This window comes from Phaethon aethereus, assembly GCF_964289735.1.
Source record: "Phaethon aethereus genome assembly, chromosome: 1".
In the NCBI taxonomy this organism is placed as follows: domain Eukaryota; kingdom Metazoa; phylum Chordata; class Aves; order Phaethontiformes; family Phaethontidae; genus Phaethon; species Phaethon aethereus.
The window spans coordinates 66,717,979-66,745,430 of NC_138575.1; the positions used below are offsets into that span (position 1 = coordinate 66,717,979).

At 41.0% G+C, this 27,452-nt stretch overlaps 1 protein-coding gene across 2 annotated transcripts in view; it reads left to right on the plus strand.

Annotated features, from left to right (window-relative positions):
- Positions 1-451: 451 nt before the first annotated feature.
- The window catches only part of SYT10 (synaptotagmin 10), a gene marked incomplete at both ends in the record, with an annotated part of 35,671 nt that continues 8,670 nt past the window's right edge, over positions 452-27,452 (plus strand). The window contains 3 exons of one of the 2 annotated variants that reach the window (XM_082004996.1): positions 452-602; positions 12,866-13,223; positions 19,205-19,769. In XM_082004996.1, coding sequence (XP_081861122.1) covers positions 452-602; positions 12,866-13,223; positions 19,205-19,769 — 1,074 coding nt within the window. The remainder of the gene's footprint in view (positions 603-12,865; positions 13,224-19,204; positions 19,770-27,452) is intronic. The other variant, XM_082004997.1, reaches the window with a different exon arrangement.

Below are 27,452 nucleotides of genomic sequence, written 5' to 3' on the forward strand. Positions count from 1 at the left end.
CACCAGCGCAACGTCCGCACCGCTCCGCTCCGCTCGTCCCGGCGCAGCCCCCACCGAGGTGCCCGCCCGCCCGGGGCCGTCACCCCGCGGGCGGCGGGAGGAAAAGTTTCCCCGGGGGAGGCGGGCGCCCGCCGCCACCTGCGCCCCCCCGCGCTGGGCTGCCATTGGCCGGGCCGCCTACCGAAGCCTGCGAGGCACAAAAGGCGTTGCCAAGTGGAGGCTTATTTTTTCCCCTCTTCCCCCCCCCCTTTCTTTTTTGTCTCTCCCTCCCCACCCCCCCCACCCCTTTCACTACTTCTTCGGATGAGAGCGGGAGTTCAGTCGCGCCGCGCCCGCCGCTCCGTTCCTGCCGCCCCTCCGCCCCGCTCCGCTCCCCGCGGGAGGTTGCGCGGGGGTCGGGAGCGGAGCCGTCCCGCGCCGGCCATGGCCTAGCGGGCGGCCGGGCCAGAAGATGAGTTTCCCCGCGGAGGACGGCGTGGGCAGCCTCTGCCACAAGGCGCTGCAGATCATCTCGGAGCTGTGCCTGGGCGGGCAGGTGGAGCGGGAGAAGTGCGCCGGCATCTTCCCCCTGGAGACCGCCCGCCAGGGCATCGGCGGCACAGGTACCGGTACCGGCCCCGCCGCCGCCTCCGGGCCCGTCCTGCTGCCGCCGCGGGGCGGGCAGCGCCGGCGTGGGCGGCCGGAGAGCGCAACTTTTTCCTTTGCCTATCCTGCGTGCGGAGGGGGCGGAGGGGGGGGAGTCACACAGCCTGCTTTAAAATCCTCTCCCTCTCGCAGCCCGCGGAGTTTCCCGCGCCCGGGAGGCATCGAGGGAAGCCCCGGGACCGCCGAGCCGCGGTGGGGTGGTGGCCAGCGCCTCGTGGACGACGGGGCAAATGCGGGGCCGCGGGCGGGGGTGCAGGAGTAGGGATGGGGAGCGAGGAGAGACGCCGAGGGGAGAGAAATCACCGCCGACGTGCAAGCCCCGCCGTGGGCTGGAGCCGCGCCGCCGGAGACGGCCCCTTTCCTCGGCAGCTCGCTCGTTTGCCCCCCCGCAGCTCCGCTTCAGCAAGGTTTTCCCCGCGGTGCGCCGTCCTCTTTATGCAGAGCTCGGACCCGGGCTGTCGCATGTGTTTGTGGGGCCGTGCGTGCGGGAAGCGGGGGAGAGGGCTGTGTGTGATGTTCTTGTCACGGGTGGGCAGCATTTCCCTGCGACGGGCGCGCCACGCGTGGCTTGCTCCCGGTCGCACTCTCTCATCTCTCCAGCCGTCCTCCTGTGCTCGGCGTGTCGCGCTGGCGGCCCCGAGCACACGGGCGGGCGGCGCCGCGGCCGCCGGTTGCGCGGGGAGGGGGGCAGGCGGGCGACTCCGCGGGGCGCGGCGGGCCCGGCGGAGTCCTCTCGGGGCACAGCTCGCCAAGCCGCGGCTCAGAGGATCCCTGCGGTGGGACTCGACAGAGCCCCCGGCGCATTTTGAGCGGGGTTTGAGAGGTTTTGCATCCCCTCCCTTAATGGCCGAGGGCGGCAGGAGAGCCAGCGGGAACCTGGAGAGTCGGGGCAGCCCTCCGGTCCGTCCCGGGCCAGGAAAATTTGGGGATGTGGGGCGTGAGGTGTAAGGGAATTCGGGTTAATTTAAATATTCCGAAGCCAGAAGAATTGTCGAGGTCGAAACCAGGGTTTGGATTTCTAACGGTGGTATCTTTGGTCACTGATTTCTGGATTGTCAGGCTCTTTGGGGATCGGCTCTGCGCTGCTGCGTTATTCTGTGCAGTGCTCTCCGGGCCCCTTGCTTTCCATGGTACTTATTTTTAGGACGGGGCTTGAAAATTAGTCCAGTGCTTAATTTCTTCCAGAAGGGGTTGGTAACCTATTCTGTCTGTCCATAAATGCAAATAGACAGCTTGCATTATGGCCAACAAATAACAAGTGCGCAGTACAAATTAAATAAATTAACGCCAAGTCATGAAAAGCAGCAGGTCCTCAGCAGGTGCCCCAGCTGCGCTGTTGCTACCGCCGCAGCTGTGACTTTTTTTTTTTTTCCTAATGCCCACGGATTTAACTGCAAATTCCGGCGTATTTGTAGTATCTTAGAACCAAAACCTGTTGCCTGAGAGAGGAACGATTCTCCTTTCAGGCTCCGCTACCTGCATGGCTCTCCCAGGGCTTTGCGCTTGAGGCAAGCGCTGAGTTTCCAGACGGTGAAGGCGGGCGAGGGCGGGGGGGAGACCCTGCCCGACCCGGCCCGGGGGCTTCGGTCCGCCGCCGGCGCCCCTTTCCGCGCCGCCGGGACAGGGGAGTGTGGGGGTCGTGGCGTGCATCCACCAGCACGGATCGTGGATTTGTTGTGCTGTGTAAATGCCAAGTATCGAGTGTATTCCAATCGCGTAGCGTGTTAGATGTCTTGGTCCGAATCGTAGAAGGCTGTATGAAAATAAAATTACCCTACGGAGCCTGGACAATTTGGCTCTGAAAAGGTTAGTTTCTCTGTATCATTTTTAAAGAGTGCTGCACAGGGAGTCAGTGTTAGGTGTCATATAAAAACAAAGTTGATGTATAAACAGGTGGGATGTGAAGGATACAAAAATGTCCCAGGAGGTAAACCAAGGTTTGCCGTTTAGAAAATTTGAATCTTCAACACTTGCCTTGATGTTGCATTGTGTGCAGTAACAGGATCTTCTTTTTAAACTTTTCTTCGAAGTCAACCATCTTCCTGGTTTTTTCATTTGTAAACCCTAACTAGCTTGCAACTGTTGGGTTAAAAATACCCTGATATTTAACAGACCAGAGGCTTCAACCACTGAGTCCCACATCTCAGCTGAGTTTCTAAATCTCACTTTTTCCTCCTTAAAAGGAAACGATTATTAGATGATGGGTGTCAACTTTATTGGCACACATGTTAAATTAAGCATTAATAACACTGCCAGTGGGCATATATGAATACTTTCTGACTCCAGAGGAGGAACAAACACACTGTCGTTGTTAATAATGGACTATTTTAGTATATAAACACTTGGATAGACAAGACATATTACATGAATTTTAGGAACTGAAATGTTGTAAATACAGTGTCTAGGCTGAGAGAAATGTGATCATTGAAAGGTGCATCGTGCCATCTTTTCTGCTCTTCAAATGCACAGAGTTCCTTATCATCTCTATGGATAAAGTTAATGTTGTCCACAGTGTTGAACACTCAAAGTTCCAGTCCATTAAAGGTAGAAACATTAAGTGTTCTCCATCATCATTCTGAGAATGAATCGTATTTTCCTGAAATAATCTGTGTCTCATACATAGGGTGGTAGCATTTGGTGTGAGAGTCCGTACCATGTAGCCATATCCTTCTGTGGCTGAATAAATTCTGCACAGTTCTGGTGCATGCAGCTGTAGCTGTATGGTAGAGAGGAGGAATGGCTAATTTAGCCCTATCAGTTTTGCTATATGTCCCAAACTTTCCCAGTGTATGCCTATGCTGGGTGATACGCATTATGGAACCAGTTCAATTATTTGCTGTAGCAGTGTGTTGGGAATTAGCTCCAGCAACAAGCACTGAAGTGTGTGGAGAAGAAACTACTATAGTAAGAGTAAGAAGATACTTGAGCTGTAAGGAGGGCTTCTGGAAGAAGATAAAAGACTGTGAAAGGGTTATCACAGAATAATGACTTATTATTGTATGTTGTTGTGTTATAGAATTACAGCTAAACTTTCAATGAAAATTCAAAAAGCAAATAGTCCAGGAGATGGTATAAAGAGGAGAGAAAGAAAATAATATTTGGGTATATATGGATAGCATATTCTCTCTTTAAATGGTGGGTTCATTCAGTTTTCCTAATCTCAAAAAGAAGACATCTAAAGTGTCACAAAGATAGCATGAGTAAAAATCACTAATAAGATTTCATTGAAGGAAAGAAGTCTAAAAGATGAAGACACCTGTATTTGGAAAGGAAAGAATAGAGCAAGAAACATTTCAGAAAGTAGAAGAGTAGATGATAAAAAGGAAGACAGACCATTTCTATTTAATACAAGAATAAAAACATGCTCTAGAAGTCAAAAACGTTAAAAAAAGGCAACTAGAACTGCTGTGATATGGTTATGTTTGTGGGTGTGATGATTGCTTTCTGTTCAGTTAGACCGTGAAAAGCAGCCAAGCTTCTGAGAGGAATCAGCTACTTGAGACAAAAGATGCACCACCCAATCACAGGCTCAAAACAAAATATGAGACAATAATAACCTTGTGACCCACGAAATTTCACTGGCAAGCAGAGAGGCCAGGTACTGATTTTTTTTGACAGTGTAGGTGTCTGGGTATGAGAAAGAAGCATAACAAGGATAACAGAATCAAACACAAAGAAGAGGGAGCCAGAGATACAGTCAGAACAAAAAAAAAGGAAAGTATGGCTTTGGGAAGGCAGAGTACACCCAAATGAAACAACAAAGCACAAAGGACAGCTATTCAGGTTTGCTGCTAACCAAAAAAATAACCTCCATGTGTTTGAGTCCTCTTATTCTCGGAGAAATAGGAGTTTGGACATTCTTTGTGGAGAAAGAGGATTACATCAAAGAAACAGCTGATTCTTCAATAGATTTTTCCTCTCAGTGACACCACCACCACCTTAGGACCCTCAATTACAGCTCACTGCTTGGGTCAAGAAGGGGTAATCATATTTAGTGTAATGGATAATTAATCTATGGAACTCACAGAAAAGAATCATAGTGAGATAAATAATTTTGTAAATTTCTAAGAGCTTTAGACAATTAGTGAAGACAGGACATCTGCTGTTATATTTTCTGCCCTGGTAATTACAAGGGCTATTAATTCTCTCATCTCAGGGTAATGCTCAAGAGAAAAGATTAGGAAGCTGTTTACATTTATGGTACCTTTACATAGTTAGATGTATATGTGAGCTTTCCTCTGAAGGGTACAACATTTTTGACAAAATGCTGAATTAGATGTGCAACTGTTTTGTTGATTTTTTTTTTTTTTTTACAGCTCCTTTACTTTCAGTAGATTTGGGCAGAATGTTTAAGATGTTTGTCACATAATAGGAACAGTTCAGGTGGAAAATAAATGGGAGATGGATGTGCAGGATCGCACCTAACAAAATTTATCTCTAATCCAAGTAAATTATTTTCCAGAAGTATACAAAATTCATATATGCGGCTTGGTTATACCTGTATTTTTACTCAGGTTATCTAATTAATAAAGGACTCTAATTCATTTTTGCCAGTTAAGCATCCCTCCTCATTTTCAAAGGAAGCAAGCACATCAAAGTCTCAGCTGGGAGCATTTCTGAAGGTTAAGCCAATTTCATAGAGTGTAGTAAGAGGAGCTTTGGCATCCTGCTCTAGGGACATTGCATGTCATCTGCAAATGGTGGGCACTTTCTGCTGTCTTTGGTTTTTTTTTTAGGCCCTCTGGACCTGCAGAACTATCTCATTATCAGTTCTCATGGGGAACTAATGTTTATAACAGAGCTGGGAACCCAGTTGCTTCCCAGCCAGGAGGGCTTATTTTAGCCATTTAGAGTGGCTAGAGAGTTCTAGAGAGCGATGTTTGCTCTTGCTCTTTTTCTTGTCAGACAATTAATTTTTTTAAGTTGACCATGCAAAGAGCATCAGCTTCTACAGAATCATTTGTTATTCACCTAAATATTCTACTCACAATTATTTGATTACAATAAAAGTTTACCCTATGAAGTATCTAACTCTACCCCTATCAACAGTTTACTATAGAAGTATAGAGGGAGTAAGAAAACACTGGACCATCCTGTGCGCGGCCATTCTGTAATACAGTCTCGCTCTTCCCTGAAGAGCAATGTCATGGGTCCTCCTGCTGCAGCTGGCATGAGTCTCCCATTGTCTGTCAGCTGCTTCCCTGACAACTCTCAACCTGCTGGTGGCAGCTTATGGTTTACATTTAGCCTTGGTTCCTTTAAACATGCAGAGTATAAGCTCTAAATCATTTAGAGGTTGGAGAAAGAACAGATTTACCCAGTAGTGTGCTTGCAAGTTCTTCTCAACTGTGCCAAAGCAAGCATGAAGGAGACCAGAAATGGCATGAATGAATGTGAAGACTGCTGTCATCAGTATAGGACTGTCATACAAGAAAGGAACATTTTTCTTCATGAGAAAGTCACTGTTGTGTGAAACAATTAAGCATTCTGTTACAGAGAAATGTGATAAAATTAAATAATAAACTTTGAACAGCTAGCAGAGTGATTGACTTATTTATGATACACCTCATCACCTGGTCAGAACAAAGTTATTACCAGACAGAAGTATGTTTTTTTGGGGAAAAAGGTACCGGGTTACTGAAAAAGGCAGAAGAGAGGGGTAAACATACTGCAGAGACCAGATTTATTTACAGTAAATGCAAAGGCAGCCACAACGATGCAGAAGTACTCAATATGCCTACAGCAGTGATACACAATAAAAGCAAGAGTTTTACGAAATAATCTTCCTCCGTATGGGTTTTGTAAAGATGTACAGATGAAAAATACAGAAATGGTTATAACAGCTGGAGGACAAAACTGTGATGATGAAGATAAAAGAGTTTTTTTGGTGGGTCTCATCATATGTGTGAGATATTTGTTAGATAATGCTGGGTAAGAATAAACATAACCATGACAATTCAAAAATTACGCTTGAGCTGTGTGAACCTTGCTACAGCTGTGGCATACTTATGATTAATGGCGGTCCAGTGGGCTTATGATGTGTTTTCATTTCGTTTTCTTATCTGAAAGAGGATTTCTTGCAGATGCTTACAGAGAGATCCTCGCAAGCGTGAGAACAGCATGGAACTAAGCCCAAAGCTGTTTTTTTATTAATGAAAGGCAAGGGGGGCAGACGTGGGTTGAGCAGAGATGGGAGTTACCTCCTATTGAGATTAAGTGAGAGTTAACAAGTAGGGAAGTAGGTAGGCCAGAAGAAGCCTTGAAAATGGAGACAAATAATTTACATTTGGTATGTTAGAGAAGAGAGGCCAATGTTCAGTGCAGTATCTTTTGCTTCCTAAACTGCAAACAAAACATGATGACCCAGTCAGGCAAAAGTGAGAGACATCTCTCTAGTTACATACAACACACAAGTCAGGAACTGAGGCTCACGAATACACAGCTGTTGTGGCAAATTCCTTCTGATTTCTGGAAAACAGAAGGTAATGTGGGCTAGGAGAAGGCTAATAAGCCTTTGGAAAATGCCCTTGTATCTGCTGTACGTCACATAATCTAAAGTCCCATATGTGGAGTTTGAAATGGCAAAAGAGGCTGTTCCATTTGTGGTTGGACAGATACAGATTATCAGATGCATTAATAAACAACATAATTTTGATAAAATTATTTGGCAAGAGAATAATAATTTTATGTGCTGTAATCATGTAGTAAATCACAGTGATACCTGACTTCATTTGATTCTCTTACTATCAAGAACCGTGCTACCATAGAGCTCTGTTAGCTTTTAGAAGTGATACACCAGCCAGTAGATGGTGATGACTGTTTTGAACAACTTAGACATCAGACTGAATTAACAGACTAGGAGGGAAGACATTCATAAGAGAACTAGAGTCAAAAGATTTGAGGAAGATCTTCAAAGTGTGTTTCTCCATGAGAACAGGAGAGGAGATCACATGTAGACTTTTAAGTGAAAGGCTGTTTTTGCCATTTTGAAATCTAAGTCGGGTGTTTTGACAGATTCAGGTTGTGAGAGAAAATACAAGACTCTGCACCTGCCACTTTCTGAGGCACACTAAGGCACTGTGTCCCCATCTGCAGGGGTTTGGGTGAAACAGAGGTAATTGTGGAAGATCTGCTAATGCCGAGTAAAAATGAACACCAGCAACATTTTATGTTCTTCAGATTTCCCCAAGGAAAACTGAAGAGCAGAAATGATGAGTTGGACCAACTAGTTCATATGCATGGGGATAAGGGAGATTTATTGGACCCAGACCTTTTATAATTGATAAAGCTCCTGCTTCCCTCCAAATCCTAGAAAATCAGAGACATATTAATTTATCTGATTGAGCTGACTCCTGATACTCCAGACACAAGAGTTCCCTTTAGAGTGGTCACTATGGAAAGGGAAAAGTTCCTTGTGGCTGATGAACAAGAGAATAAATTAAAAGTTAAATATGTTTGAAAAAAGTTACAGAGACATTCTGTACTTTCAATATTTAAGAGAACCGAGACCAGATATAGACCGAGAGGTGGGTCAAAAGAGAATATAGCCCTCTTTTTTTCCAGGCATTCCTTTCCCGCTATTCCTTTGCTGGTAAGAGTATGTTCTCTCCAGCATGATCCACATCAGACACGTGCCTGCCCCATATACAGATAGGCAACTACGTCACAGCGTTATCTGGTCTTTCTCTTTATTCAAGATCATGGATTTGTGAAGTATGTTTTTCCAAAGTTAAGCACCAAGGGGCATATTCTGTCAGGGCACCGACTAAAACATAAATGAACTTAACTTGGTTTGGAAATGGAAGTCTGCCAGTGTGCATGTTTGCAAATGGATTCATGGCCAAAACTTTTCTGAGGCAAACAACAAATTGTTGGAAGCCATAGTACAGAAGCCATTGCACAAAATGTTCCCTAGCATCCAGAAAAAAGATGGGCATGTTTCTGAAGTACTTGCCTAATATGAAAGACTGGTTATCAAAGAGCCTCTTATGGTGGAAATGTTTCTGAGGATATTTATAAAAAATGCAGAGAGATTTTGAGGTAAATAGAATTCATGCACTTCCCAAATAGGCGTGTCTTTCTCAAATGAGAAATAAAAAATTTTCCAAAATTCCAAAATTCCATATCTTGAAAGAGTAGTTTTAAATAGAAAACCATGAGGAAAGAGGGTACTTACTTTCAGTTATGAATTGCATCAAGACTATGAAGATGACAGAGGCCAGTAAAGAAAGAACACCAGGAGTGAAATGGTAAGTCCATTGAAGTCACTGGAAGATTTCCCACTGATCAGAAGGGGGTGTGTGAGAAAAAGGATTTTCTTCACATACCTGTGCTTAGCCAGCATAAGAACGGAATGGCAAAAACATTATGCTGCATGTCTAGATGAATATTCAGAAAGATGTCCTCTTCTGTGCAAAAAGACAAGCTGCAATGATGAGTTCAGAAAAAGAGTTGCCAAACAACTGCTTGTACTTCAAGATGATTTTTCTCTTCCTTCACACCAGAGACTAGTGAGAACATTGTTTACAGTGTTGGCAATTAACATTGTCCCAGCAGAGTGAGTGTATCTTCTTCTGCCTCTAAAAACTTAGGCAGTCTTTGAATTTGTCACCAGTTCTACATCTTTAAATAATACTTACATATGTGAGGTGCAACCCTGGTCTGATGACACATACATCCTTCAGTACACATTTTCCTTCCCAGCCAGGTTTCCTTGGTAGGGATGTGAAGAAACTCCTAGTCTGCAGAACTGTCTCTTAGTGTTTTGTATTCTTAAACCAAACTTCCTATAAAAAGGTAATATGAGACATATCCAGTCTAACGTGCAAAGAGTCTGGGAAGCTCCATTTGACTGCTGTTCTACAAATGATTTCAGTCTTCACATAACAGCAAATCTCTCGTAACTGCTCAATTGAGTGACTGTCAGAAGAGAGGAAATGAAGCAATATGCTTTTTATGTCAATTTATATGGCATACCGATTGCTCTTTAGCAATCATGGCAGTAAATATACTTAAGTACTTTTTTTGTAATGAACTATTTTTGTTCAAATACCTGGTAATTAACATATTTCATGTTTAAGTATTTGTTGTATTAGGAAGTACAATATGTGAGGTTGTTTAATTTATTAGTAAAACAGCAAAAATGGAGACTATAATTTGTACAACTGTGTGTAGAATTAGCTCTTTTTCCCTGCTCTTGAGACTTCAGATTTTTCATATGATTATTTTAGGGCTATAAAACATACATTTTCTGTAAAGATTTTGGGAGTGACTTAGAATTTGAAGTAGTAATGGAAATACAGAAAAAAAGCTTAGAGGTAGTTGAAGTATGGCAGTAGGTGTTGAAAGGAGACAGCAAGTTATTTGAAGGAAAACTGTCTTGCAGTGAAAAACTTAAAATAGAATTGCCTAGTAATGCTTTGATGGAACGTTTTTCAGCTGATAGTATCTATTCATCAAATTGAAACTGTGCTGGAAGGGATCAATTTTCATATTTCTGGTTTTGAAATGTTTTCAGCAGTTTCAAAGTTGTTAAAACATCCTGTTTCAACATTTTCTAAATTAAAAAAAATACAATTTTCCATTCTAAAAGCCTTCCTCTCAAAATGTAACCTAATTGTGCCAGCCATCTCTAGACTGAGCTAGAATATTGCAAATGACCCAAAATTTAATTGCTTTTTGTTTTCTTTTTTTTTTTTTTTATTTCTGATAGATCATCAACATTTTCAAGACTTCCACTTTCTGTCATGCTTTGAGAATGGAAAAATATTTTGCCCAGTTTGATTGAAAATTCAGCTGGTTCAGTTTATCAAAAAAGTTCCTTCAGTGGGGTATACCTCTGTATTAATATGTTAAATTCACTTATGACCATTCTCTGGTACTGAGGCCAACTTGTATGTAAGAGCCTCTCTCCATGCTATTAAAGTCTGTCATCTGCTGAAACAGAGGGGCTACATCCAAACCACCTACTAAGAATGATCATTGGCCTACTCTAATTCCTGATCCATGCCCAGGAATTGGCTGGAAGAGTATCAGCTGTCCCAGTCTAAAACTGTTCCAGGGACTGGTACAGGCAATTGGGTTTCAAGTCCTGGGTTTGTTTCCTGGCACAGTTTATTTTATTTGTATTTTGTATAGGCATATATGCATTTGTATTTTGTATAGGCATGTCTCACGAAGCATATCGTATCTTTAAATCTCTCATACAAAGACATGAAAGAAGCAAGGACTGTAAAATAGAACTACAAAAACACAAATCAGAAATACAAATCTGCAATGAAGTGATTAACCACTGAAACAAGCTGTAAACTCAGCATCTTTTAATGTCTTTTCTTGTTGTCAAGATAGGACAGTCTGCTACAGAACATGCACAAGCCAAGCAAAAATTGCTGGGCTCCGGGAAGATATCAGGGTAAACAGTAAATTAAACTGAATAAGCCTAATAATCCCTACTGGGGATAAATTCTCTACAAAAATCACATGCAAAAGTATCGTTTGCTTCTTGTGTTACATCATTATTAGATATAATTATGCATACATTCATTTTATGGAAGCATCTTAAATCAGAATCTGCCATATGAATTTCTCATTAAGCTGACATGCATATTCCAAAGGGCTACATTTTGAAATTTAACTACAGGCAGAAAAGGAGGACACCTTTCTCTGGACTGTCAGGACATGTTCAAGGGAGGGCAGCAGTTTGTGCCAAACTCTTTAAATCAAGAAGCACATCCTCTGCCAGTTCCCCCGTGACACTGGCCAGCATGTATATGAAGTAAGGTTGAGCAGAAGCGTATCTTTCAAATCTCCAGGATACAAGCATTTTCTATTTGGTTTTGCTAATTCTCACGCATTTTCGTGTTGAATGGGCCTTAATCTCAGTGTTTGTTACTGAGAGATGTCTATGGATATTATATATTAATAAAGAAAACGTTCCCAAATTTTCTACTGGAATCTTCGTCTCTCAAAGGGACCTGTGAGCTACTTACTGTTCTGTGGAGCTAATACATACCTAGAGGACTATTGTTCTTCCTGTGGTCCTCTAGAAAAAATATGCTCAAACTCTTGTTGCACTTTTCCACTGGTTCAATGTAGCCTGGAGCTATGGATACAAAATATTAGCTGTTAAACTGTCAAAACTTGTAACAAGCAGCAGCAGCCATGGCTTGAGGGACATTTAAGCAGGGTTTATTGAATACTTTCAAAGCATACAAAAGACTCTTTTCAAAAGGAAAGGGATTTTTTAGTTATATTTTATAATATTAGATGATACTGGAAAAATCGAACTGAAACATGTCACAAAGAATAAAACTCCTAATTAGGGCTCAACTGGCATTTCTGGTGATCCACCATCTCCTAAAATACAAGTCTGTTCACGAATTTCCTTGGTATGAAATCTGTTCTCCTATCTTTGGCCACGCTATTGGATATGTTAACTAATTGTGGCAGAAAAAGTCAAATACAGGGCAGCAGGGGTAGCTAAATGTACGGTATGGTCTCTGCACAACTCAGGGCATTGTATAGAGTACTCTGAAGCCAGCTATATTTTCAGAGCAGAATTTTAGATACCAGTGCCAGACTTAGAATTTTAGATAGGATGTATATGTGCTGTCTTGGTCTAACACAGTCTTGGTCCAGAGTTCAAGATTTAACTGTAGAAATTTCTTATTTGTGACAGACTATATATCCTGTCCCTATTTATTGCCACTTAAATGTTAAGTTTTAACATGTTTCTGAAGCAGTTAGCACACAGAGTCAAAAGTTTTGGCAAGTCCTGAAGAAATTTCTGTATCAGCCTGATGGTTTCGAACTGGTCTGTCTTCATGTGCACTTACAGAAAATGTTGACTGTGGTCTAATTTTTTCAGCATGTGTTCCTGAGCAAACATCCTTTGGCAGCAATGGCTAGGTGTATTTGGGACCATTTGGGTAGCCCTTACTTCCTGAGAAGTCTGACTGAGTGCGTGGCTAGTGGCACAAATACTGGCCCCTGGCCTGAACAACAATTAGTGGAGTATTTGTGAAATAGATATTAGACTATAATAACATTTTAAAGGTACAGGCTTAGATGTCAAAAAAAGAAAAAAAAAATTAAATAGGACTTTAAAGCTCTGTGCAAGAGAATGATCAAAATGCTTCTATCTCCTTACCGTGTCATTTTTAATTTTTTTTTCTCTCCATGTTTGTCTGTCATGATGATCTTTGTTTCTAATTCCTTGCAGACGTCTCAGTCAGTCTGTTAGCAGTAGTCGTCAGCTTCTGCGGGCTCGCCTTGCTGGTAGTCTCACTTTTTGTCTTTTGGAAGTTGTGTTGGCCCTGCTGGAGAAGCAAACCTCTCACTTCCAATGCCACTAATGTCCCTCAGAGCAACTCCAGTGCTCCTACAGAGGTTTTTGAGACCAATGAGAAAAAGGAAGTTAAAGAAAATGGGAAACCTACAACAAAGGTACTTGAAGCTGCGTTGAAAATTAGCCACACTTCACCTGATATACCAGCAGAGGTCCAGAACGCACTGAAAGAGCATCTGATCAGACATGCACGCATGCAGAGGCAGATCACTGAGCCCACATCGTCATCAAGGTAAGCCAGGGGCACTCGTGTTTGTGGCATGTTTCCTGGGAACAGGTAGAGCCAGAACACTCTGCTGAAAATTTCCAGGATCCTGGATTATTCCCTGGCTTCTTAGCAGTTATGGGTGAAACAGCAGTCACGTGAAGGCGAAGCCTCAGTGCCCTTTAAGCAGAATATTCTGAAACGTACAGTGTACCTTCAGTAACGTCATTATTTTAACATATGAAAATCAAATCTGTGTCTTCTACTACTTTGTAAATACACGTTACTACTTTAAGCATTTCCATTTTAGGTTTTGTGTATAGGAAAATCTATTTCAGTGTTATTTTTTAAAGTGCTGCAAGTCTGGCTTTTCACAGAGATATTTTTATAGATACAGCAGTTGCTTTTGCAGAAGAAAGTTTCCCTCTCCGCTAAATAAATGACAGATTTGTTGTTGATGGCTCGTATCTTTAAGATATGGTTTGCCACTTAAAAAGGAAATAAAATCACACTCTAAGAATGTAGATCCTCATGGACTGATCTTAAAGCAGTACAGATTTTATGTAGATCCTTGAATAAATGGCAAGCATGTAGTATTTCTGGAGTGATTTCTTTTGTATTGAAGTGCAGGGTGCAAACTTTTATTTTGTCTCAGGTACTGCTTTATACTGAAAAGTAGTGAAGATGTGTGCAGTGACCTATAGTTTCAAAGAAGGTTTTCTTCAAATACTGTCAGCAAATTTAATGAATAGAAAACAGTGAACTGCAAAGGTCACTTTCTATATCAGGAAAAAAAAAAGGTGGGGTAATTTTTATAAGCAAAGAATAGGAAAATTAAGACTAAAGGAGGCACCTGAAGTGTTGCATAATGCCATAAGTAATAATACAAATACTGCATAGGAAGTAGCTTTCCCTCAATAAATAATTTGCTAAATTAACACATGCTACCAAAGCAAACAGAAGAAGAAAAGCTCACATTCATGATAATCGTTGGAGGCACAAGATTGGAGAAGACACATGCTTTACATTTAGGGGGCACATACTTTGCTGGCCTTTGTGACTCCCTAAGACAGCGTTTTGCCAGCTCGGTGCGCTCATCGCGGTGGTGAGTGCCGAAGTGCTTTTTCCCAACTCTTCCAATAGCGTGGAGCAGCCAACAGGCAACCACAGGAGGCTCCCAAAAATGAGAGCGCTCCAGCCAGGGGAGGTCTAACTGGCTTTAGCAGCTGAACCATCTCCTGAATTATGAGACCCTACCGCTGGCTTTAAGCCATATTGCCCTGGCTGTGCCTGGCTCCAGCTCCTGTATCCGTCTGCTAAGAGAGGGAGCACAGTATCCAAGCCACTAAGGAACATCTCCAAAATACTGGGAAGACAACTTTGAAATTGTAACTGTTATACTAAACACAGAGGGACCAAAATGGATACAGCTTAGCGTGACAAGGATATTACACAACTCTCCATTACCTGATAGGATATTAACTGGAAGAGTTTTATCCGTCATATACCAACAGGTAAATCTGTAGATAGTCAGACTGTCTGACTTCCTGAACAGACAGAACTAGCTGGCTGGCAAATGGACTTGAATAGTCCCTGTGGTGCTACAGAGGAAGAAAGAAGTCCCAGGGACATGATCCAGAGCTGCTCCAGGCTGTGTCAGTATTCCCACAGACCCCTAGAGTGATTTGAACTGGGATCTAAATGCATATAAAACATCTGTGAAGCCAAGGACAGTTTTACAAAATTAAAACCTACCATCAATCCTATTTTTTCTGCACATGTTGGTAACTTTGTAAAGGAGCTTTTTCTTTCTATCCTTTCTAGGTTATCAGGGTTAAATCTGTCCTGAGAGGGACAGTTCCTTTACTTTGAGCCACCCTGGTTGTCCCCCCTTAGCCAATTCAGAGCAGAGTTGTTTGGAGACACCACCTCCCTTTACAGTTTGCTGAAAAACTCTGCAGCCTTGCTACAAAGCATATTTAGAATATGTGCCTTAAAAATTACCCTAAATAGTCCTTTCTGTGTTTGTAAATACATTTTTTCTATACCCCTGCCTGCCTTAAGTGAGTCTTAACCTTCCTACAGCCATATTAATTATTACTGCCAAGAATATCATACATGAGATGAAGGATGGACATTTAGACTAGCTTTCTGGATTATTCCTTCTCATTTGTGTCACAGAATATTGGATCACAAAATGACTAAATACTCTCTGGTGTCCTTCACTGGGGACCTCAGAAAAAAAGGGGACCCATTAGCAGACACAGAGGTAGCATAGCTTTCTCTTGTACCATCTTCGACACAGCACTGCTTCATTGTACTCCGGAGTCCCAAGTGACGCAAATGCACCATCTCCTAACTGTATTCACTTGACAAAGGATCTAAGAGAAATGTTTGCTGCCTGGATTGTCTGCTCTACACTGATGTCACCTGAGCTGGGGCAAAGAAAAGGGCTGTAATCAGTTCTGTGATAGGTTCTTGCGGCCATCAACTCTTAATAAAAGAGACAGAATCATATTAAGTCATTGCAATTGAAGCATAAGAATTTCAAGAGGCCATTCAGTGCAATAATAAAACGTGCCTAATCACTTTTTATAGACTGTACATTTAACATGGAGACATGTTAGTGTAAGGAAATGATGAATTTCTCCTTAATTAGAACTATATCATTTTCATAGTTCCTAATAATATGAAAAGACCTACTTGTTAAAGAAAAAAAAACCTCTTTAGTCCTTGAGCCCAATTAACCAATAAACTACAAGAGAAGTCCTGCATCAATAGTGTTCATTTACAAACACTTCTGCTCTGTGTTACTGAGAACCACTCTTCCCAATACTTTGTGAAAGTATTCTGTAATATAGTTTATTGCTTCTATGATAGTCCTCCCTTCAAATGTTCACCTGTATTTTCAAAGGATGTGCTTTTTGCTCTTTAGCATTAGGTGGGAGAGGAGCTTCTCATTCAGCTCTGCAAAGAGTAAGTCAGTTCCCAAGAGGCACAAAGGCAAAAGTGAGATGCTTGGGAATGTTAAGGTTAAAGAAAAACAAGCAGATCTGTTGACTTGATAGTGATAGCAAGAAGGAGACAGCAACCTCTGTCCTGTCTAAATACCACAAGTGCTGGTGTCCATTCCTGGATTTGGTCCAAAAGATTGGTCTAATGTCATCTAAGAAAGCTAGACCAGAGCCACCCCTCATAAATCTCAAGTCATATCATAAATCAGGATCCTATCCTTCTCTTTTGTCTTACATATGGCAGTCTTACTGAGTTAGAAATCAGTGTCATACTATCATTATTCCTATGCAAGCACAATATTATATTCGAGATTTACCTACAGATTTACTGTCACTCAAAAAGTGTTTGTTCTAAGTTATGGAAGGCATGCCTTTGGATAGGAGTGCTACGCGTAAGAGCCAGTCGGTGTCGAAGTACCTGGATTTGCACACGTTTTGCAAAGTAGCTTTGCAGCATTTTCACAGCATGTTTGACGGACATCCTTGTGCTTCATTATCACAGTCATTAATTCCTTTGTTATTGCAGAAGAAAGGAAGAGAAATATGTTGCCATGACAACAGTGAAGCATCTTAATTATTAACAGACCAATTAGCCATCTTGGTGAAATGCTGTGACTCAGAACAGACACGAGGCACTATGTAATTAGGACTTTGGCTTACTAGAGCACAAGCACCGCTGGTTCCCACAGGGAACAGCCATACAGCTGCACTGTTTTACTTGTGACATCTCACAACAATGACTACATTCACTAGAGGCTCTTAACATGCATAAAGTTTGAAAATTTGAAAGAAGGTTGGCACAGAGTTGAGGTTTTATATGTGACTCTTACAAGTATTAACTCAGATCTTCATAAATGCAAGAGAAGTCGAGGAAAAGAGAATTTGTGTATCCGTTCTCACTCAAACTGGAAACGCCGTAGTCAGCTTCACTGTTTCGCCTGCACAGGCAGTTTTCTCTACTGCTTGTCTATGGCAGGGTTTGACCATGGTTATCTGGGCATCTCAGTACGACAGCTGCAGGTGTGAGGAGCACTCAGGAAGACCTACCTGCACAGGTTTCATTTGCACAGACAGAAGTAGCAGTAACACAGGTCTTCCCGGGCTTTATTATTAGTCAAAGATATTAGAGCGCTAGTGCCTAAATTGCTGTATTCCCCAAACATTTATTGCCACTACATTTTGGACGGAGCTCAGTTCCTCCCCTGTGTTTAGCACACGTACGAGGCTGGAATTCTGGGAGGACAATGGCACAAGGACAACCTTGAAACTCCCTGAGGACAATATTGTACTTTTCTGACTAGTTAGGGCCTTTTGACTCCTCACTCCATTCCAGTGTAGACATCGTAAACTATGAATTCAGCAAGTTTTAACATTTAAGAGAAAAGAAAATCTTTCAACTTGTGTGTCTGTAAAAAAGAAAGGTAGAAGGTGTTACGAGAGGGGTGTATTGTTCATCTAAATTTGAGATTAACACACCTGGATTTTTTGGAGCTACTTCAAATCTAGGCTAGGAAGTTCTCCCTCTCCTATTCTGGTGTTATGATAGGACTGCTCCCTGCACCTACCAGTACTGAAACAGCCAAAATGGGAAGCGTTCTTGTCTATTATTTAATGGCTGCAGATTACCCTCTTGTATCTCTGCTCAGCTGAGCTGCGGTAGTTTTGTGCTTCGTGCCTTCTGCAACCACTTCACTTACAGCAAAAATACAAATAATATCTATGAAATGAGTCCTGGTTGCTTTCAAATGGACCATTTGCATTTCTGGTTTAAAGAAAGAAACACACAGCTGTGACACCTCTTGTTTTCAGAACACAACACCACAGGGAAACCAAGCAATAAGGCAAGGCTGCATTTGGCATTAATAAGCAATTGATTGCAAAAAGTAGAGGAAATTCTGACAATTAAATTGTTTTTTAATGGCGACTAAGTATGCTCACAGGAGGAGGTAGTGAGCTTTTCCAGTAGAGATTGTTGGGGTAGTGAAGGACCAAGGAAATGTGCAAATGTCCAAAAAATAAACTGGACAGTGTGGTCGTAATGACATCTGCTGATGATTAATTCTATGAAGCTTTTTGACCAGTGTTTTTATACCACTGTAAGGCTGTTTGGCATACCAGGGGTCTGATTTCAGTCTTCGTGGGAAAGGCACAAATTTCCATTGATGTTCATGAGTCAAGATAAACCCATAAGTACATATGCTTATGCAACACTGTATTCAGAATTACAAGGTTTTAAACGTACTGTTTCTTGCTAGGGGTACAGGAATCGGCTTTCTAATACGCTACACAGCAGAGTGTGAGAACAGAAGCAAAAAAACCTAACACAGAAAAATGTTGACCAAAACTTTGAAACATATTGCAGCCAGAACATAATGTTCCCGCTATGACTGGAGAAGGCAGCCCGTACCTCGGTGTAGCAAATACCAACCAGGTGTATAAGAAATGTTGTAAGATGGCAAAGCACTGCGCTGAAAGCCTCCAGACATAGCTCTGCATGGCCTTTTCAGGTGCCTTTCACAGTGATCGGTGTCAAGCTTGGTAAACATTTAATTGGAAAACCACCACAAAATGCTTCCAAAAACCAGGAAGTACTGATGACAATTCTGCAAGTGATTTTTTTTTTTTTTTTCTGCCTGATTATACTTTACTCTGGCTCTAGCACAGTGGAATCAAGCAATGTTGGAACTGTCAACTTGTTCTGTGAAAGAACCTGAATTCAGCTTCAGCTGCATAGCTTGAAAAGAAGGTTATAAATATAGGTATTGCCAGGACACTGGGTGTCTCTTGGGCCAAAATGTTCATTCTGAATGATCATTTCCTCTCAAGGATGTTTTAACACTCGCAGAACATCTGGGGGGCAGATTGTTTAAAAATTATTTTCAAGAGAGGAACCCTTACTAATTTGGTCATCTTGTATTTTCTACTTGGTAATAGCCAGCTCTTTTCCCAGAGATAACCATGGCTCGTTTTGTGTGTGTGTGTGTATGTGTGCAGGCACAATTCTTTCAGGAGGCACTTGCCAAGGCAGATGCAAGTGTCCAGTGTTGATTTTAACATGGGCACAGATCCGATTTTGCAAAGGGGAGAGACGACAACCAGCATTGGGAGAATAAAACCAGAACTCTACAAACAGAAGTCTGTGGATTCTGATGGGCAACAAGAAGATGTGAAAACATGTGGAAAACTTAACTTCACTCTCCGGTATGATTATGAGAATGAACTTCTGGCTGTCACAATTGTCAAAGCCTTAGATCTGCCTGCTAAAGACTTCACAGGAACATCCGACCCCTACGTTAAGATTTATCTGCTTCCAGATAGGAAAAAGAAGTTTCAGACTCGAGTTCACAGAAAGACATTAAATCCTGTCTTTGATGAAACCTTTCAGTTTCCTGTAGCCTATGATCAACTCAGCAACAGGAAATTGCATTTCAGTGTTTATGATTTTGACAGATTTTCTAGACATGACATGATTGGGGAAGTTATTCTTGATAACCTTTTTGAAGTCTCAGATCTCTCCAGGGAAGCCAATGTATGGAAAGACATCCACTGTGCCACCACAGTAAGTAATGTGTTCCAAAAGCATTAATGTGATATTTTAATTTCTCGTTTGTAGTTTGTGGCAGAGCATCCTGTTTATCAGCAGAGCCTGGAAGAAAAAAAGGAAAAAAGAGTTGTCAATATTTTCCTTTGCGTATAGAGGACAAGATGCTTAAGAGACTATAAAATTTAATTACTATAAAATCTTCTGGGGACATATCGTCACCCCTATGCCTCACTGTGCAAATATAAATTAGGTTTATTAATTAAATAGTACATCACAAAAGTCACTGCTTAACAAGAACTAACATTTTCCTGTTAGCGAAATACTCTATCTTTCAAAATGACCGTCTATTAAGGAACAGGGCCCATCCTGCTCTAGTTAGCAGATTTCCATAGGTTGAGATTCTTGTTAAGGAAGAGAGGCTAAAAATTATTGAAGTCTAAAATGTTCTTTGCTTGCTGCCCTGTGCTTAGGGTCCCCTGTAGATGTATCTGTGTTGCTGCTGTTACTAGCAAACTCAAGAGGCAGAAGCAAGTTGAGTTGGGAAATAGAAATTATTTGTTTATTGTTGCAAGCAAGAAAAGGAGGCTCATGCATGGATGACAGGATGCATGACAGGCTATCAGCAGGAAAACCACCTGTCTCCAAACATTGTCTTTATCAACCTTCAAGTCCAAACTCATCTTCCCTGGCTGGAATTTGAGGGGGGAAAAAAAATAAGTGGTGGGGTGTGTTGTTTTGGGGTTTGCTTTGTTTTGTTTTAACTAGTATACTATTTATATAGAAGTTTTCCCATCCCTGGTTCTATGGAAATACCCAAAACAGTCTGAGTCATCCCTGGATCTGAGCATGGGCTGAACTTCCACAGTGGGGATGAACAGAGGACAGAGCAGTACTAGACACTGCTTTAGTGACAGAAGCTTCATACCATCCCTTCAGTAGAGCCGGAGACTTCCCATGCCTCTTTTCCCAAATGTTTTCATGCTGTTCATGTCTGCTAGACAGGGAAGTCTAGGTCTGCATGACTAGGAGGACAAAGAGGTATTCCCTCACCAGTTTGAGCATAAGCAATGTGTTTCCTAAGGTAGGAGAAATATTAGGGAGTGGAGCATAGTGGAGACAGTTTTTGAATGTGAACTCACAAAAAAAGCTATTTATTTTAACTGCTGGGTCTACCAAACTGCTCTGAACAGCCTCCGGCAGACCTCCAGAAAGCCATGTCTGTGTATGCTTAGTTTGATCAAGCTCAGATTTCAGATAAATTTAAGAACTGTGTTCTCAAGCTTAAAATTGAATCTGTGTTTAAGGTCTTGAAATAACAGCCCAGTAACATTTTTTTTAATTTCTTAGCTTCAATATTATCTTTAATACTTTAGTAATGATTTAAATGCTCACTGGTCCTTTGCAACAGGAGTGTGTGTGAGATTTTCAGCTGATAACTAGAATGGTTTCAGCCAATTAGAATCCCTGGACTGTTCATCATTGGTTTTGAGCAGATTGAAATGCCATACCAAATTATGCAGTTGGGAGAGATACTAATATACATCTGGATGAAAATGTTTGCTAATCTTGGCACTGAATTCTAATTCAAGTTTCTTCCTCACTAAGGTTAGTACAGGCAGCTACAGTGCTTAATTCACTCTGCTGGTGTTTTACTATGCATGAAGTTTAAGAGAAAGCACGAAGTTTTTGGATTTCAGTCTTTCAGCCAGTGTAGCTTGCAGTATTCCATGTGTGTGAATAAGTTATCGCCACTTAAACCATTAACAATAAACATATAAAATTGAGATGTCTTCTAGTATTGGGTGACTGCATCAGCTTTCACAAGCCTTGCACTATTCTCAGAAAATTATGTAAGAAACTGATTGAATTGATTTTTCCTGGTAACATGAAACCCTCCTTTAAGATGTCCTGTTACTATATGTGCAATGCGCTGCCTTGTGTATACTTCAGCCGTTTCATGTAGATTAAAATTGGTTAGTAATAAAGATTTCTAGTTCTGCCATTTCAGAAACTTTAAGATGAGGGAGCCAATCCTGCACAGGAGTAAACTGTGCATAAGTTGTTAATCAATGGAGAACTACAGTCTTAAGCACCAGTTCTATACCAAAGTCACCAGGCTAGCAATTAAATAACCAACTAATGCTTGCCAGAGTCAATTGGACTTGGATTAAGACTTGAAAAAACAGATCCAGCTGGTTCTACAATTAGTGAAAAATAACTGTACTCCAGGCAAGCATGCTTTGGTGTTCATAAAGAATCTTTAAAAAACAGCTGGCTGTCTCAGTGGGAAGGTCCTTACCTAGACAGCAGAGCATAGGAACTAAGATGCCATTCAGCAAATATATTTCTCTCATGCTTTTTCCCCTTTCACCTCTGCTCTGTTTTGTTGTATGTTCCATGAAGTTTTTCAGCCTTTTGTTCAGACATGCTTCCTACACCCAGTGGTTTGCTCTTGCTGTTGCTAAATGATAAATGGTAGAGGAGGGTAGAAGTGATGGATGAAAGGATTTGTCCAAAACTTAAAAAACACAGCAGAAGTAGCCTCCCCCCTGGCTTGGGTCTTTTACATCTCTTCCATAGTCAAGAATTTTCTATTCAGAAGGTAGAGTGAGGGTAAAAATAATTCCTATTACCTGCTTGGAAAGAACCTGCTTTTATTACGCAAGGCTCTGCAGTCTCGGAGTTGAACACCTACTAGACAGAATTACCAAGGAAATGAACTGCAACATTTTATCAGTGAAGAAAGTTACCACAGGAGATTGGGAGATTCTCTTCTATTCAAAGACTATCTGCCAGTAATTAACATAATTTTAAAAGATTTGCTTGCAGATCCGTAAAGAGTTTTTATTTGGTACAGGAAATACACAGTCGGGAAAATCAGACTGGATGGTTGCACTGAATCCTTTTGACCATGAAACCAATGACTCTGTGGGAATCCACAGTTTTAATTTTTTTTTTTTGCTCATAATAGTAGTTTGAAACTATTTTATACAAGTGCAGGATTGGCCTCCCCACTTGCCCATTTTTATTCTTATGGTTTTCAACTGTTGATATTTATTCATCTTTTATAGTTTGTATTTTGTTCCTTTAATTTTTCATACATATCATTGTTTCTCTGTTATATGTTATGTTGAAAACCTGCAGCTATTGTATAATATGTAGCATGTACCTGTTGTAAGCACTAAAGCATTTTCATTTCTTAATGTTAAATTATCAAGGTAAACTTGGTGTAAAACCAGTTGTGGAAAAGAAGTATCCTAGATATCTGATGATATTAATATCCCCAAATTTTGCTTATACATGGGTGATTGAGTTTTCAATAAATAATCCATCATTTACTTCTGTTCGTTTGATTAATTAAAAAAAAAGAAGAGCTCAAGAGGCAGCTTTGGACCCCCTGTGAAGATCATTCAGTATATTGGAATACTGTAATTCTTAATACACTTTAGGACATTAATTCATAACATCAGAGGCAAACAAATAATATCAAATGGATTATTTAGTTAACATATCTAACTTCTGGTTTTGTGAAGTGCTTGTGAGTTTCACATACATTTCTGAGGTTTTGTTATTATCAAAATACACCACATACTTTAAAAAAAAAGAAAACTCATGCACTTAATTGCTAACAAGCACTTAAGTGCAAATATTCAGTGTTGTAAAATCGTTTAGGCAAAAAGACCACCTCTTGTGATCTAACATTTTCTGGATGTAAAGGTTTAATAACTCCCTATTATACTTTTTTAAAATTATTGATTGCTTTGGAAATCTCTGCCTCTAACATCATTGTCCAAAAAAATTGGCAAGTGACTGTCAGAAACATTTTCTTTCCAAAGGTATTCTGTGAACTCTGCTAGTGTAACCAATTATAGGAAAATATGCAATTGGAAAAAAAAATAAATAGGGCTCAGAATTTAGATGAAAGCCATTTCCAGCACAGTGGTAGTCTCCTGGGGATGTTAGTCATGGAGCTGTCATATATTTGTGGCCTCTTGCATTATCTCATGTAGATAGATGGAACTCGATTATTAGTTTTCCAACACTAGGCATTGCAGTGCTGCAGTTTTCTCATTTGTGAAGTGGGATATAAAAGAAGGTTTTGTAAGGACACAGACTTCACGTGATGCACATGATGTGTGATTGCTGTTTCTAAAGCCCTTGCAATACAATTGAATAGCATTGCTGGAAAAGGCAGAAGTGCTTAGATACCTTTCTTTAATAAACGCGACAGTAACATTTGTCTTGGTAGATCAATCTCAAACACTTGTCAGAGTTGGATGTCACCCAGGTAATTCTGCTAGCTGTTGGCCTCTGTTATGGAACGAGAATCTTCTGACCTCCCGATCAAGCAAGAATGAAGCCCACCCCTGCAGTTCACCCAGAGCAATTGCAGGCACTGTCTTCCCTTAGTTTTCTCCGTAGTTCATGGTTTTCTAAGTGGACAAAAAATGGCACATTAGACCTTTACTCTGGGTAAGGCAATAGTGGTATAGAGCTGACAAATATTTGTCTTATGGTAGTCAAACTTTGAGGCCATACTGTAAGGATTGTCTTATTTCTTAGTGTTCAAAGAGCAGCACTATCAGGAAATGTTTTATCACCCACAGTGTAGGGGACTACATGAGGATTAGCCATCCTCATCAGAATGGACTTAGACTATTATTGTTTCTGGAAAAAGTTTTGATATAATGCTAAACATTTGTGAAAGAACAAAGGCTTGTCAGCATGTAAACATTTATCATCTGTACAATGGGAACAGCCCCTTTAAAGCCAAGAACAGCCGGCATTTGTCATTTCTAATCGGGACTGGTGATATGAAGGATTCACATGATCCCTGTTGCTGAGTAGATGAAGAATACTTTGGGTCCGTCTTTACAGGAAACGTGTTGAGGTTTTTCGTTGAGGTCTGGGCGATGACTAGAAAAGACAGTGGAGGAAGGGTGGGTTTCTGTCCAGTTACTGAAAGCAGGGAAGGTTTCTATTATTATTGAATGTTTCTTTCATTTGAAATGACAAATTATTTAATAGTCTGCATTGCTAGAGGCAAAGTGCTACTTTCAGTCTACCTTAAAAGTTAGAAATATTAGATGAACGAAGAATATGGTTTCCTCAAAGGAATTAATACCTCTGTGTCCAGATGGTACTGTGGTAGATACGCTAAGGTGCACGGCTCGACTCACCTGCTGCGCCCTAAGTGCTCCCTGAGTTTCTCACTACGAAGGGTCCCTTTGCAGTCAACGCATTGCTGCTTTGGAGGGAAGAGCATCTTTGTGTTGGAAGCCACGTACATTTTGTTTCATTCATGTGCCAGCAGATGCCATGGTTAATTTGCAGAAGCTCTCAGCTGTTCTGAAGCAGGAACGGGCTTCGTTGCCACCTGGCGAGATGGAACTACCCCGTGGCGCACCAGGCAGACGGTTATGTACAGAGGGAGTGTCAAAAGAAGCACCCGGGAGGCTTCCTGGGTGCTATCGAGAGCATTCGGCCTGCTGGACCCAGCGTGCTGTCTCAGGGAGTCCTCTCTTTGCAACCAGGACTGCAACCCGCAGCCGCGCTTGCCGCGAGCAACTGGGTTGTCGGGCTAAAGCAAGCACGAGGCCTCCGCGAGCAGAGGACGCAGTCTTTGTAGAGCAACAGGCCCCGCTCCTTCCGTTCTGTCTGCCACAGAGGGAAGAACAAACACAACCTTCATTGATTCATTTCCCAAGACAACAGCTCAATCAGTAAGTGGTGCTGGGAGGAAGAAAAAGAGATGGATTTGATATGCAAAGAGTAACAGGAGAGGAAAATAAATATTAGCTGTGGGGACAGGGTTTCCAAGGTAAAATCCCCTTGAGAGGTTTTTGCCCCCTTAGGTCTCCAGTTCAGGCTTCATGTAAGTTTTGACAATTTCTGTGGCGGCATAAATGCCATCAAATTCTAAATGCATAGATGAGAAAACAGACAGACTCATAGATTTCTGCACTGCTCTTTCCCATCATTCTTTTAACTTTTAATCTATACCTCAAAACCATAAATGGCTTCATACGTTCTTAACTGAAGGGGACAGGTTTCTTCCTTCCTTTCTTTCCATCCAACCTCCAACTTTTATCATTATGTTTTATTTTATCCCTGATTCTTGAAGCTTGAGGTCAGTAGTTTTTATTGGAAAGCAGGAATACATATATATAAAAAATGTTTCTAAATAGAATAAGAAAAAGTTAGATTCCTTTGGGAGAATTATCTTACTGTGTATTCAAGTAATCCAAAGGTCTAATTCCACCAGTGTTTTTTTTTAATTTGCATACTATACAGAAAAGGAATTTTCAGTGTGACTAAAGGAAGCAGCTAAAAGTCTAGGAATGTAAATGCCTGAATAATAATAAAATCTCTTCAATATCTAGAAAATTATTATTACTTAGGGCTTATTATTATTACAGGTGCTTATTCAAAACATAGCAGGAAAGTGAAGAGAAAAAAAATTTGCAAATCACTTGTTTAAGAATCAAGCACAAAATAAATTCATGCCACCCTTTGTATTTACACAAAGCTATTCTCACACACAATCTTTAAAGCACCGTTTAATATACAATTAATAGGAAATTAGTTATGGATATTAAATCCGAGATTAAGAATTAAAATTATTAATTGCTGTGGACTATGATAATCTGAATGATAATAAAAGTAACGGCAAAGACCTTTTTCAGGGAATTCCATTTCTAATGTAGTATTAATTGTACAAATTCTTGTTATTTTATCCATGGAAATTAATGACATTCCAGTAACAATAAAAGTATATAATTTTTTTCATTCTAGTAACATTTACATAGTTTATTATAAGAATACGTAGTAAGTTGTTCTTTTAAGACTTCATTTGAATTGCAAAGCTTCAAAAACCAAGGGAAAAGAAGAAGAAAAAACCATCAGTAAAAAAATGGCCTAGAGTTCATCTGTGATCAAAAAAATGGTGCAAGAATGACACCTTATTTCACATATCAGCTCCCTATGGGCTTTTCACTCCTGCTGGCATATGAAAACAGTGAAGATCTTGGAATACAGGAGGGAGATTACAAGTTCTTACACTGTCATTAAATAATTTTTCCCATTCAGTTTAAGATTATGTGTGGTAATACAGGATAATAAACTACCCTGAACCTGGAAAGATCTCTGCCTAACTTCCTCACTGAATTTGCAGAGGTTCCTAAAAAACAGTTGTCTCTTCAATTGAATTTAATGAACAACTGGGAAAATTAAAAGAAGTAAGAAATGACAAAGCTTTCTCCAGCCACAGTGGTTCTAAAAACTTGATCAGACTAATCAATGCTCCCCTACAAGGGCTTCAAACTTCTCCTCGCATCCCTCTACTGTTTATCCATATTGTGAGTAGGGAGCCCAGTCTCTGTGGAAATGCTGCTGCTTCTTCTACAGGCGTAAGAGTGAAAAAGAGCACTGGTGTCCAGTGGCTCAGAACACGACAATGACAGAATAAGGACCATTTTTTCATCTGACTTAGCCAACCCCTGGACTGATTTCCCGAGAGCCCATAAAGCAGGGAATGTGGACAGAACCTTGGTAACCTAATGGAAAAAAAATGATTAGCACACCCATTCAGGTGTGGTTGCTTATGTGGGATGAGAATTACGCTATTTGAAAAACCTGTATTCTGTAGTGTAGCTAAAAAAACCCCAGGTTCATCTGAATAGCTGACATACATATGCA